The sequence below is a fragment of the Spermophilus citellus genome (assembly GCF_964194105.1).
Source record: "Spermophilus citellus genome assembly, chromosome: X".
In the NCBI taxonomy this organism is placed as follows: Eukaryota; Metazoa; Chordata; class Mammalia; order Rodentia; family Sciuridae; genus Spermophilus; species Spermophilus citellus.
The window spans coordinates 120,523,880-120,538,574 of record NC_138190.1 but is presented as its reverse complement, the minus strand read 5'-3'; the positions used below and the strand labels follow the sequence as shown (position 1 = coordinate 120,538,574).

The 14,695-nt window shown below is 34.3% G+C and overlaps 1 protein-coding gene across 5 annotated transcripts in view; it reads left to right on the top strand.

The window, feature by feature from the left end:
• The window catches only part of THOC2 (THO complex subunit 2), a 118,364-nt gene that overhangs the window by 32,890 nt on the left and 70,779 nt on the right, over window positions 1–14,695 (top strand). For all 5 annotated transcript variants that reach the window (XM_081277144.1, XM_081277141.1, XM_081277143.1 and 2 more), the window contains exons 5-8: window positions 2,696–2,766; window positions 3,575–3,696; window positions 4,260–4,393; window positions 14,065–14,231. In XM_081277144.1, coding sequence (XP_081133270.1) covers window positions 2,696–2,766; window positions 3,575–3,696; window positions 4,260–4,393; window positions 14,065–14,231 — 494 coding nt within the window. The remainder of the gene's footprint in view (window positions 1–2,695; window positions 2,767–3,574; window positions 3,697–4,259; window positions 4,394–14,064; window positions 14,232–14,695) is intronic.

The following is a 14,695-nucleotide window of genomic DNA, read 5'->3' as shown; positions in this document are numbered from 1 at the left end:
CGTGCTACCGCTTGAGCCACATCCCCAGCCCACCTTCATTTTATTTATTTATTTTTTTTACATGGTGCTGAGGATTGAATCCAGTGCCTTGCATGTGCTAGGCGAGCGTTCTACTGCTGAGCCACAAACCCAGCCCAAGTCATTACTTTTTATTGGTAACATGAATTCATTAAGATGATGTTTGGTTCTCTTGGGAAATTTCTTTTAGCTTATCCAGCCCATTTTTACAAGCAAGATTAGGATGGCACAGTTGGAAAGAGAATTTCCCTCACCTGCCCCCTCACTCACCCACCCCAACCCTTGGCAGAAAATAAAATACAATCCAAGGGTGACCCCAGACCAAGGTAGGAGAATAGGAATAAGAATGTGAGCTATCTGTAATGATGATGATGATAACGATGATGCTGATGATGTAGGTGCTATTTTTGGAGCACCTTGTATGTTTTAGGTATTGTATTAACCATTTAATTTAATTTTAATCCTCATAGCATCTTTTGTAAGGTAGGTATGTAGATGAGGAAAATAAGGTTCAGAGAAGTGATTTTTCTATGTTGTCTTTCTAATATGTTAAGAGTTTTAAGGGTGCTGTAATTTCCAGGTTCACATAATAACTTTCATGTGAGGTGAAGGGAGTGTGAGAGCTGTAGTAACCTGAAAGCAGGACTCTGTTGTAACTTGATGTGCTGATGTGACCTCTGAGATACTGAGGACAAGAGTTAGAAATGGTTGGGCTTTTTATTAAAATTGAAGGGGAAATTAAAAAGAACTTACAGAAAATTTACTGTGGTCCTGTTAAGCATTTGCTCATATGGTCAGAACTTGAGATAATGATATCATAGTCATCATGTTAGGTGGCTGAGAGGAGAGCAGCCTTGACTTGAAGAAAATGAATCTGTTCATAGGTTCTCTGATCTTAAGGACCTTGGGGGGTGAATATTATGGACTTTAGGGCCCTGGAGGATAAGTAGTTATTGGTTCAAAGAATGATTACAGATTAGCTTCAGCCCTTTCAGGTCAGTATCCTTAAAGTTCTAGATTGAGGAAGAACCGGAAGAACAGATTAATAGTGTGAGAAAAGTGATTCCCTGATGAGAGATACAAACAGACTAAAAAGTCTTAATGAGAAATTGGAGATTGTATTGCATTTTGCATGCATAGATTACACCCTAACCCCACCCCGCCTCTTTGGTGCAACAGTGCACACAAGGCCTTACACATGCTGGACAAGTGTTTATACACTGAGCCATATCCCCAACCCTTAACATTTCCTTAATACACTTGAGCTGGCTTTGTGCTTAGTTGTAGTGGCCAGGATATGGAGAAATGGCAACTCTTGAAGAAGGAAAGATGAAAAAGGGCCAGAAAAATATGGTTATGTTTGATGATAAATCCCCCTTTCTTTTGATTTTCAGTCTTGACAATAGAAAGTAAACTAAGCAAAGCTGTGAAAGGACTTCTGTTGTTTTTTGAGACCACATAGAGACCAATTTTTATTACTTCACTAAAATTGGTGCCTTTTTAATATTCTAAGTTATCAAATTCAAAGATAGGCTTATAGTATGTAATCAGTTAGAGCAATAATCCTGAAATCAGCCTTCTTTGCCTTTCTGCCAATCCTGGTTGGAATTTTTGATGCTTGGCATTTACCACCAATTGTTTTATTTCTGCACATCTCAGATCCAGAACTAGCTTGACAAGCTTTCTGAATAATTTGTTGAAACTCAGGGAGGTCCTGGTTTTAAATATTTCAGTAGAAAGAAAACATAAATATGAATAATTTTTAATTTAGTGACTAGAATTGTCATTCAAAATATGATGTTAAGTATCTTTTAGTATTGTCTTTTCATAATGTTGGTGGCCAGGTAACTTGGAATATGTTAGCTTGTGCAAGGTGGCTGTGGTTAGAGGTTTGAGAGTTAGAGGATCTTTCGAGTTAAAAGATATTTTGTCATTACCCAGTTCAACTTTGCAATAAAGGAAATCATCCCTTTGTTAGTGTTTCCAAGAAGTGATAATTAAACTTGAATATTTCCCTTTTTTAAGAATAGTATTATTGTTATTTTTTGGGACTGGAGATTGAACCCAGAGGTGCTTTACTACTGATCTCACCCTTTTCATTTTGAGGCAGGGTCTCCCTAAGGTGCTTAGAGACTTACTAAATTGCTGAGGTTAGCCTTAAATTTGCAATCCTCCTGCCTTAGCCACTTTGAGTTGTTGAGATTACAGGTTTGTGACACTGTGCCCAGCTGTGAAAACAGTATATATATTTTTTAAGCTATGTTGCTTCTAATGCCAGAGCAGGTTGTTCCTGTGTGACCAACTTACTATTTTTATGGATATATCATAGGTGATAGGGTCACTCTCTAATATCAGGAGAAATGAAAGCATTCATATACATATGAAAGATATCTCATGTTACTATGATTCTAAATTTTTCCAAATTCAGAATGAAGCATTTTAAAATTAGCTAGTCTTGAGGCTGGAGTTGTGGCTCAGTGGTAGAGAATTTGCCTAGCATGTGTGAAGTACTGGGTTTGATTCTCAGCACCACATATAAATAAATGAATAAAATATAGGTCCACCAACATCTAAAAAAAAATTTCAAAAATAAAATTAGTCATTAAAAAATAAGCAATTTATTTTAGTGCTAAGGAAGTCTAGTCAAATTTTTAATCTTTCTTTTTCATCATTATAGATATTGAGACAAATTGTTTAGAAGAAAAAAGCAAGAGAGACTATTTTACACAGTTGGTATTAGCATGTTTGGTAAGTTTTAAAAAAATGTTCTTTTTCTAAATTTTTCATTTAAAAGTTATAATCACAGTTACTCACGTTAATGGACAAGAATATTGACATGCTATGGACTTCAATATAAGGTGAGATTTGGGTTTTGGAATTGAGTGTTTCATGAAATTAGACATGCTGTTTCTATGACATAAGCTTGTTACCAAATCATTTAAACTGTATAAGAAAAACTTTTCAGTGATATTCCTGACCTAGTAAGTTCCTAACAAAGAAAAAGGTAAGCATTTATAAATAAAGTAAGTTGAAATGGTGGTTGTAGATAGCTTTTAAAGTGAATTTTTTCATAAACGCTTTTTTAGGCAAGGACAAGATGGAGGTAGTTTAAAAATAATAAATTCTAGAACTTGTTATAATCATTGTCTAGGAACCAAGTAGGAATGCCATTACTCTGACCTTGAAGAATATCCTGTCTTTGCTGTTGGAATTTGACTTACAGTAGAAACTAGAGGAGGCCAAAGTACGTACTGTATTATCTTAAGTGAAAATTCAGTTAAGACAGACTCAATGAGAATTTCATCTGTAGTTCTTATTGTTTGATGGCAGTGTATAGCATGCTTATAATTTTTAAGTAAATTTTTGGAAAGAGCTGTATACTATATATTTTATTACTTGTAGTCATTTTTGTTTACTAGACTTTCCAAGCCTTTTTGCAAATTATAATTTGTGTTTTTTGTATTCTTGTAAAAAAGTTACTTTAATATATTTAAGATTGTGGATGCATTGTTGGAATGCTAAAGAATAAAAGTTCTTTAATTATTTTTTAATACAGTATTTAGTTTCAGACACAGTTCTAAAGGAACGCCTGGATCCAGAAACATTGGAATCATTAGGGCTTATCAAACAATCACAGCAATTCAATCAAAAGTCTGTTAAAATCAAGACAAAACTTTTGTAAGTATATATATCTTATGTTGCAGATCAAATAGCTGAATGTACTTTCTCATTTTAAATACTAGCAGTTTCTAAGTGTACTTTGAAGAATTTTTTTGTGATTAGCGTGGGTCTTGTGTTTTTTGCCTTCTAAAAGTAGCCTAAGATTATTGAGTTGGCAGTGGGTTTTACATGTGTGAAACCAATGTTAATTTTGTCCATTATAAAGTTAAAATAATACTCAATGCTTTGTATTATTAGCAATAAAATAATTTCATAGCTATGACCATATTCTATGTATTCTTTATCAATAATGGAAATAATGGTTTGTTATTGTTCCTTGGTATTAGTAATATTCTTTCCTTTTGTTACTGGTATTCCCCATGTAAGTAATGTTAGTGTTCTTTTATGAACTACTGTTGCTTTCTATACTAAAAGAGACACAATGAGGTTAACTGTCTATCAATAGCCATTTTTATGATTGTTTTAAGTTAGAGATATTCAATGAGAAGAATATACTATTCTGTACAAGCTTGTTAATTGAAATTCAATTTTTCTCTTTAATGATATTTCTCTGATTTCAGTTATAAGCAACAAAAATTCAATTTGTTAAGAGAAGAAAATGAAGGTTATGCCAAGCTGATTGCTGAATTGGGGCAAGATTTATCTGGAAATATTACTAGTGATTTAATCTTAGAAAATATCAAATCTTTAATAGGTAAGATATATACACTCTATATGTTAAGTTTTTTTCACCCGGTGAATAATATCCATAAAGATAAAAGGCTTGTATTACATATAATTTATAAAGATATAAGGCTTGTATTACATATAATTATTTTTATTTAAGAAATAAGAGAAGTGTCTAGCTTATACTTTTAATATTTTATCAGTAATTATAAAATTTAACATGGTATTCCTGAAAAATCTTTTTGTTACCTGTTACTTATGTGTTTATATTAGTTATTGTTCTTTCTAGCATGTCTGTATTCTTAAGTATTTCTCAATCATCTTATAGAGGGCAGAAAATAAACAAATGTGAAAACTTTGTTTATTTTCTTCAGTGCACTCCTGAAACCTGGGCTGCCGCAGTCTGGCTGGGCACAATTCAGGAGCCACTTGTCAAAAGAAACTAACTTTATTTTTAGAACTACAAAGGCCAAACAAAACAGCTCCTCAGGAAAAAACCCTCAGAGCCCAACTGCCACCACCGGCTTCCCACAAGCCTCTCACCCCCACACAACCCTCCACCTCCCACAATCCTCCTGTTCTTGAGGCTGATTGGCTGGGTCGCGTGGGCGGAGCCAAAGAAGTCCCCCAGTGAGCAGCTCTGTGGAGGAGCCAATCAGCTAGATGTTGCTGGGGTGCTGTGAGCCAATCATCAGCTGGCAGTCTGAAGGGCAGGGAAACAGCCCAATGAACATCACCGCAGAGGAGCCAATCAGCTAGATGTTGCTGGGGCCGCTGTGAGCCAATCATCAGCTGGCAGTCTGAAGGGCAGGGAAACAGCCCAGTGAACATCACCGCAGAGGAGCCAATCAGCTAGATGTTGCTGGGGCTGCTGTGAGCCAATCATCAGCCAGCAGCTGGAAGTTTGCTGGCAGCTGGAAGTTTGCTGGGGCCCCTGTGGCTGTGGCTCTCAACACTGGGCATCTATTGGTTCTTTTGGACTTGATTTTAAAAAATCTCTTTAAGGAGACTTTGATGCACATTATCTTTATAACAGCCTCTTGCAGAATGTGTGAAAGTGTAACAGATAAGAGCTGTGTTATTCTCCCTCCCTTTTAAGTAACATTTCTATAGCATTATTTATTTGCATTGAGCATTTGGAGGGTTAATTTCTATAAAAAGGTTGAATGAATCATAGAAAAATAGGGTAATCTTGATTTTCTGAGGGCAGAAAGATTTTCTGTTATTATTTCCTAGGTGTTGTGTTGTTTTAGGGAAGATTTTGCAACACTATGCTCTGTTAGGTTTTGAGACCTGCAAGAGGAGTCTTATTTCCTGCTCATTGATTTTTATCTTGTAGAGTGCTTTCCCCCAGCTTCTTGGTGGTTCTTTGGTTTTGCAATTTATATGTGATTAAGAAAGCTGGTGGTTTAATCCATATCCCTTTCCTCCAATGCTTTCTGTAAGCACTCAAATAAAATTATACTTATTACAGTCTTCCTTGTTCTTTGGTTTGGCTTTTGGTAACCAAAAAAGTGTAGAAGGTAATGCAACTTTAAGTTTATCTTTTTCTTTGAAATACATCTAGTTCTGGCAGTTCTACTTTCTTTGCTACTTCTGCTCTGTGTTGATTTAACATCAGGATGAGTGGTCTTCTAGAGTGGCAGGACTCTTGCTTACCTGTTTGGCAGTGACTCATTTTTAAAAGTTCTCCTATAATTGTTCTTTTCTGTTCTTTCTAGGGTAAGCTCTACATTTTCCCTACAGTAGTTTTTAAAATCTCTTTTGAGAAGCTTGTTAGTACTGTTGCATTATTTGTCTTTCCTGTATGTTGTCATGTACTTAAGATAGTATTCCCTCCATAAAAATACTGTGGTATGTAAGCTTCTCAGTCCTTTGTTTTCACTGTTGACATTTTTATTTCTTCTGGTATTTTTTTGGTCCTTATGAATTTATACCTTTTTATTCCTTTATTATTTTGGGCAACATTTCAAAGGGATTTGCTTGAAGGTGTATTTTTATCTATCTGGAAAATGTACATTACTTTTCTTCAAATTTGCTCTCATAGAGAGCAGGATATGTTACTATCTCTGAAGAACAAATGTGACAATTACCACCATAAGTTCATGACATATGTGGATATTCCATGAGTATAAACAGTTTGATTTCTTGGGCTGCCTCTTTGCTCTAACCCATCAAGTATATAGACTAGATGCACTCAAAACAGCAGCTCTTCTAGCCTTTCTTGACTACCCCTGTCAATACTTCCTGTTGTTCCCTGATCATTTTTCTTCTTAGCAATTATTACCTTATAATGTACAGTCAGCCCTCTCTATCTGCAGATTAAACTAACTGTGGGTTAAAAGCATTCAGGGAAAAATTAAAACACTACTAAATGTCTAGAGACTTTTCTTGACATTAATCCCTAAACAATACTGTGTGATACCTACAGTGTATTAGGAACATTATGTATATTTTATGTTGTCTTAGATATTATAAGTAATCTAGAGATGGTTTAAAGTATACAAGAGAATATATGTAGGTCATATGCAGATAATGTTCCATTATATAAGGGATTTGAGCATGTGTAGATTTTGATATCCTTAGGTATTCTGGAACAACCTCTCTCAAATACTGATGGACAACAGTACTATGTATTTTATCCTCCTTGTTCCCACTAAATGTATACTCCATGAGGACAGCATTTTTTTCTGGTCTGGTTTGTTTAGTACTTTTTCCTCACTGCCTGGTATGTGGGTGCTAAATAAATCCTGGGTAGAAAATGAATTACTCCTTCTCCCTTTCTTACAGAGTTCATAATGGTTCTTATCTCTTCCCCGACTTGGAGAAATTTAGAAAGTTTATGTCCCTTGCCCAGTCCTTGTTTCTCTGTGACAGAGGACCTCTCATTCCCCATGGTTGCCTGAGAAAGGAACTTTTGATGTGAAAATTGATGTCAAGACTTTAATTCCAATGAGTATTCTTTTGAGTGTACGAATTTGTTAAGATTCCTTCTCATTGCAAACTCCATCTTAGACCTCATCTCTTCTGACTAGAACAGCACACTAACAAGGCATCTTATTTTTCATAACATCTTCAGATGGATTTCTCTGTGTTTATTCCCACTAGTTTCTCTTTGGGAGCCATCTAGAAAGGTGTAATACCTTCCACAAAACTATTTTATATCCGCTCTCCTTCACTAACCATTATCAGTTTGTTAATGAAGGAGAGGTATGTGTAAGATAGGTGTACTTACATTCAGGGTACATTACTAGAGATAATGTAAGCTAGGTGTACTTAAATTCAGTGTACTTGGTTTGATAGAGAAATCCTTATTTATTATCCTTTGTCTAAAAGGCAATTGTTTGCTCCCTAAAAGATTGTGGCACAGCAGAATGTTTATATCTTGTTTGACAGCCTGGGGCTATTTATTTACTGCATGTGCATGCAGAGAAGCAGAACTGTTATGAATCTGTAGGGTGGTTGCAATCTCCTGTATGACACTAAATTTGAATGACTTACTAAAGAGCAATCAAGAGTGATTAGTAGACTCTTGATCTGCCAAGTCATATATAGATCCTGTCAGGTGGTTCTTGCATCAGGGTGGCAAAAAGAATCTTTTTTTTTTTTTTTTTTTTTAAGAGAGAGTGGGGGGGGAGAGAGAGAGAGGAGAATTTTTAATATTTATTTTTTAGTTCTCGGCGGACACAACATCTTTGTTGGTATGTGGTGCTGAGGATCGAACCCGGGCCGCACGCATGCCAGTCGAGCGCGCTACCGCTTGAGCCACATCCCCAGCCCGCAAAAAGCATCTTTTTAGAAATTAGAGGAAAGAATATTAGAGTTTGGCTCCTTTGGTTGAACTATTAAGTATACTACCCTTTTGGATGCCCTTCAAAAAATCAAAACATCTTGTTATATGCCCTAAATATATGCAATAAAAAAGTGATTGATAGGTATTCTTTCCTTCTAAATCAGTAGTTAGCAAATTTTTTTTGTAAGAGGTAAGAGTTTTTTTTTTATTTAATTTTTTGGGGTCATGTTTTTTGTTGCAACTACTCTGCCATTATAGGGTGAAAGTAGCCACAGATAGTACATAAATATGACTGTTTCAGTGAAACTTTTTTTACAAAAACAGCCAAATGGATTTAACCCACAGGCCATAGCTTGTTGATTCTTGATATATCCATATATCTATATATATCTATAAAGACATATAGATATATAGATATATCTGCCTAAAAACTAGTCGTGGAGCTACTTTATTTGAGCTTAGTTTTGGAGATTAAGAATGATTCTTCTTTGGTTTTGGGGTTAGCAGTTCCAGGGTCTAGTTGTCCTAAGCTGTAATCCTTATTTTCTCCTAGAATTAAGAGTTTAGAACCTTCATTTGTTGCTTGGTGTCTAAAGTTGTAGATCACCTAGGAAAGATAGGGTCTTTGTCCTTTTAACTTCACCAGTTCTCTTGGTTTCTTGTCAAATGATCAGAGAAATATTGAAAACAAAGTAATACCCCAAGCCAAACAGTTTTTCCCCCCCTCGGGAAGATTATAGTACACTTAACCCCTTTGACTACATTATTTTGAGAATAGTTAGTATTTAATTATCTTTGAATTAATTTGAAAACTGGTCCATTTAGCCCAGATGCATCTTGTCATCATGTCAGCTTTCTCCTATTCCTTTGAAAGGGAAGTTATTTGTCTGCCAGCTTTACTTAAAATTTGGCTTTATTAAAATTTCTTGACTGTATGTTAATTAAAAAGTCATTTTTTCCTTCTGCTATGAAACAGTGATTAATGTTTTTAAGCATAGGCTTTTTAAAAATAATACTTTTATTTTATTAGCTATATTTTTCTGCATCTTGATTTATTTTTTTTTACCCTGAAATGCTGTTTTTTTTTTTTAACAAACACTATTTTGCAGAAATAGTCTAGCATAAGTTTTTTTAACTGTTGAGAGGTGATTTAACAATTCCAAATATAGTATTTCCTATGAATTTTTCAAAGCTATTAACAAAAAAGTTTTTTTCTACTTTTAAATATATCAAGCACTTCTAAATATCTAGAACTAGACATTTTACAAAAGAACTTGTCTACTATGCACATAGCACTGGTAAGTAAAACTGCACATATGGCAATGGTTATAATATGAGGTTATCTTTTTTTTTTTTAAAGAGAGAGAGAGAGAATTTTAATATTTATTTTTTAATTATCGGCGGACACAACATCTTTGTATGTGGTGCTGAGGATCGAACCCGGGCCGCACGCATGCCAGGCGAGCGTGCTACTGCTTGAGCCACATCCCCAGCCCCAGGGTTATCTTCTAATACAACCATTTTTTCCTTGAACCTTTCCCTCTTCACTTCGTTCTTTCTACTTTCATTCCAGTGGACAAGTATAGGCATATGTAATATTTACAGATGGCTGAACAAATTCATATCCAGAAGTCATTTATAGAGTATAAGTTTTCCTATGAATTTCAACACAAAATGTACAAAATATACTAATTTTACTAACTACTTGGTCATATATGGCAACCTCTTTAATATCTAGAGACTAGATGTTACAAAACTGGGACTCATTTGTCCAGTATATGTACTATATATAGAGCAAAACAAAATGCACAAAACATGCAGAAAACTGATATCTAAAAATGTTCAAGTATGAACACATTAACATACTACCTTTTTGCAATTGCTTCCCTCCTACCTCCTCCACATCATTGAACAAGTGCAGACAGTACTATACTGCTCACAATGGTGGTTTAACAGTTCTATTCCCAAAAGACAATATTTCATAGGAATTTTAGCAAAGAGATATTTACAAATATCTCATTAAGTATTATTATCTTATATACGAGATATCTCTTATATTTTATTATTAAGATATACTTTACTACCTCAACAATTAATATACAGTGGGTATTTCTAAACTTCTAGAGACAGTAGATGTTTTATGTATGGACTCAATTTGTTTACTATGTACCTGACAGTCTTGAATAAACTGTACACATGTAACAGTTGTTCTAATTTGAAAATGTCTTCAAAATATGAGTATTATGGTCCTTCACTGACCCAGTGGGCTATAATCAAGCCTAGATTTTTATTAGCTTGTTTCTAAAGGAATTCTTTTCATATTCCAAATATTTCCTTTTCTTAAAAGCATGTTTTTTTTTTTTTATCTCATAAGGTCTCTTCTGTCAGGGATATGATGATTGAGCCTGTAATTTTGTTTTCTTTTCTGAAATGTGTAAATTGAACATGTCTCCTAGTCATATTTACAATATTATCTTGGTCTATTATTGTCCTGCTAAGAATTTCAATTTGACCTTATTCCTACAACAACCATTGTCAGTTTAATCATATTTCTTGTCTCTAGTTGTATTCACTCTAATATAATGACCATCTATCTGGTCCATCTTTGGGGAAACTCCAGATATTTTGCAGTGCATTTCTTCCAGTATCTATCATCTAAAATGTGTGAACTCTCCTTGAGGATAGAGGGACCTGGCACATAGTGGATAGTTATTTAATATTTATTTAAATAAATTAAGGAATCCCTAGCCATTACAGTTTGTCATTTGTTTATTTTTCTGCTTGTTCCCTTCTATGGTTTCCTGATTGTTCCTCCAAAGGCATTGTGTGTGTGTGTGTGTGTGTATTCCTTAATATAACTGGTGGTAGAGGTAGGGAGCTAGCCTTATGATTCCTTACAAGATCACTTGTCTATTGATGCTTGGAGTAGAGAAAAACCTTTATAAGATGCCTTAACACAAGAGTGCCTATCACAGCCACCATTATAAAAAAGTATTTTTTGCATAGTCAAGTTTATTGTTATTAGAGTCTCATTATTCATGAAATAGGTTTAGAAAACCTTTTTTTTTTTAATCTTAATGTGTTAAGTAACAGTTAACCTATTTCAGTTGGGCTACTTTTATAAACAGAATTTATTGGACTAACTTAAAATACTTGAGGTTAGTAGTTTCCAGTTTTTCTTTTGTGAAAGCTACAAGGCTGATATCTGTTATTTATTTATAAAAACACGTATCTCTTCTTTCATATTGCTGCCTTAAATTGAACCTAGAAAGAAATAGTAGTTAACAGCATAGATTACTGATAGACTACCCTTGATGAAGGAATACTATTAAATAGAACATGTCATTGGTTCACAGTTCATAAACTTCAAAGTAAAGTGAATGGAATGCTTAAAAGATTTCCATCTAACATTTTGCTCTTCTACTCCTTAATCACAAGTTTTGTCTATGTGGCTTAATGTGTGACTATTGGCCAGCTGGTTTTGAAAATTTTATTCAGTCTCTCTTTGGTTCTCCATGATAAAGTGTTATTCCTTTTTAGTGCTTTTATATTATTTGTTTTTAAAATTCTTGCGTGGCACTGGGGATTGAACCCAGGGTCTCTCACCTGCTAGGCAAGTGCTCTGCCATTGAGCTATAGCCATAGCCCTAGTGATTTTGTATTAAATGAAGTTGTTATAAGATTGGAGAATTTACTGGGTCTTACACAATCTATTATCAGTGTTATAGCAATTTGATTGTAGTTTTTCAGTTTCATTGAGGCATAATTGATGTACACGTCTGTGAAAACAGCACCCAAACAAGATAGTGCATATTCCTGTTTTTTTTCCTTCAAATACCCTCTTATCTTTTGGTATTATCTTCCATTCCTCCTCCTTTCCTTCTCCCCAGGCCACCATAGATCTGCTTTCTGTCACTTTATGTTAGTTTGCTTTTTCTTGTCTGGCTTATTTCATTCAGCATTATTACTATTTTAGCATAATTATTTTTTCTGTGTTGGTGCCTGTATCAATAGTTCTTTCCTTTTTATTGCTGGGCAGTATTTGACTATGCATGCTACCCTTGTATTAGACTATTTGTCTATTCATTCACATGTTTGTGGACATTTGGGAGTGTTTCCTATTACAAACAATGCTGCTATGAACATTGGCATACAAGTCTTTGTATTGACACAGATACTTCTTTCTCTTGGGTAAGTAGCCTAGGAACGGAGTAGCTGGGTCATATGGTACATTAACTTTTAAAGAAACTGCAAGTTTAGCAAAGTAGTTGTACCATTTTACATTGCCACTAGCAGCATTTTGGAGGTACAGAGGGAGGCAAAAATATTTAGGAGTTTTTTTCTCCACGCTTTTGAAAAACATTTTTGAATAACTTAAAAAACTTGGAACTCTTATTGGTAAGATATCATATTTTTGTTCTTTTTTTCTTCCTTAGTGTGAGAAATTGAAAAAAAAAACAGTGTTCTTAAATGTGTCACATAAAAGAGGGAAAAATACTTGTATTTGGATTATTTGGTTTTCTGAGTGATTGGTAAGATACTAAGAAACAGATGTTAGTATGGCATTAATAAAATAAGTGTGGTGTTAGTAGAAGTAACTCTGAAGATCCTTTAAAAAGGTTTGGGGCAGAAATACGTTTAAGAGTTTTCTTAAAAATTCCTTCAGTTGACTATCATGAATTTATAACTTCAAATATTTAACCTCACATATCTCCCTAAATCCAACACAGTTCTTTACTATTAGAAGAAACCAGTGTTTCTTTGCTGGCCCAATGATGTGATTAGTTTGCATTTAGGGGCTTAATATCTAATGAAAAAATACATAATTTACAATACTAGAGTCCCATTCAGCTTTATACAAAGCATGTGGGAACTGAAGGAACAGCAGATGGATATCACATGCTCACTCCAGGTCATAAGAATATGTTTTATTGAAAGGAATGGTATATAGAATTGCTTATATTATTTACATTATTTCTCTTTTTTTGCCATGTGCAGATGGTTGAATTCTCATAACTTAAATGTTTATATGATACATTTTCACTATAATATCATTGTGGTAACAGCTGAAGCTGAATTCATATAGAGTTAAAAAACAGGGTAGGGAGGTTGGTAGGAATGTTTATAAAGATCAGGTCCAATTGTCCCTTTTTAGTTCACACTAGGAGATTAGCATGGATAAGTAGCCAGTGGACACCTAGTCAGTGCCCCACCCCTTTCCTTCCCATGCTCTACCTAGGTTGGTTGTTTTCTTCCTTTTTTTCTTGTGTCATCTAAACTCCTTTGTCATTCTCCGATTCCCTAGGTGTTCTCTATCTCTTTGGTATCAGTAGACTACCACTTTTTCCTTTAGGATGCTAACAAAAAACTATCAATATAAATCAGTGGTACAAGTATATTTTGTAGCTTTGTTGTATATGTAAGATAAACTATTCATGATTCTAAAAATGATAGTCCAATTTCATGAATCTAAACTTTAAACATATATTGGTGTTCTACATACTTTTCCCTAAAACATTTTTCAAAATTGCTTTAGTTGCCTATTTTGCTAAGAATTAGTAATGTGAATCTCTTTCACTAATCTGAGTAATCAAGAACTGATGAGATAGTATGACATAGAAGCATGTTTATTTGACTAATATCACAGGATCTAGGCTCCAACCCAGTTCTGTCATTAACCCATTCTATGATTCTGGGCAAGTCACATTCTTATCTGTAAAATGCATGGTGTTCTTATAATTTTGGAAGTTATGAAGATTTTCCTCCAGAAGAGGGGGAGTAAACTAAAAAGAAGTTGTTTTTGAAACCATTTTTATCTTGCTATATGTTATCCCTGAAAGTTAATGGCTTTTAGTAGAAATGTCATATAATCACTTTTGAATTTGTGTATATCTCATTTGTTACAGGATGCTTTAATCTGGATCCCAATAGAGTTTTGGATGTCATTTTAGAAGTGTTTGAATGCAGGCCAGAACACGATGACTTCTTTATATCTTTATTAGAATCTTACATGAGTATGTGTGAACCGCAAACACTGTGTCATATTCTTGGGTTCAAATTCAAGTTTTACCAGGTAAAAAAAAATATGTATATACAGATTAAATTCATACTTTTATGTATATAATTTAATTTGAGTTTCATTTATAAATGATTTGTTTCAGCTCTGATTTATTTAAAGCAATGGAGAGCTAATGATGCATCATAATGAGTACCATACTAGTAGTATGAATGATGTGGTATGAAAGCATAGAGGAAAGCATGATTAAATTTTGTCTCAGAAAAGATGGATTCAGGGAAGACTTTATTGATGTAACCTTTTTTTGACCTGGTCTTTAAAGAATAAGTAGGAGTTTGTTATGAGTTTTCTATGCAGGAGTGGTAAACAGTGTGATAGTGAAGATGTGGTGGTGTGAATATACATAACTGATTGAAGGAATGGTCCAGGTCTAGAATGTGCCTGGATTATAAAATGGGAAAAGAAAGGACAGAAAATGACTCTGGAAAGGTAGGTGCACTTTAGTTGTCATAGGCCTTGAA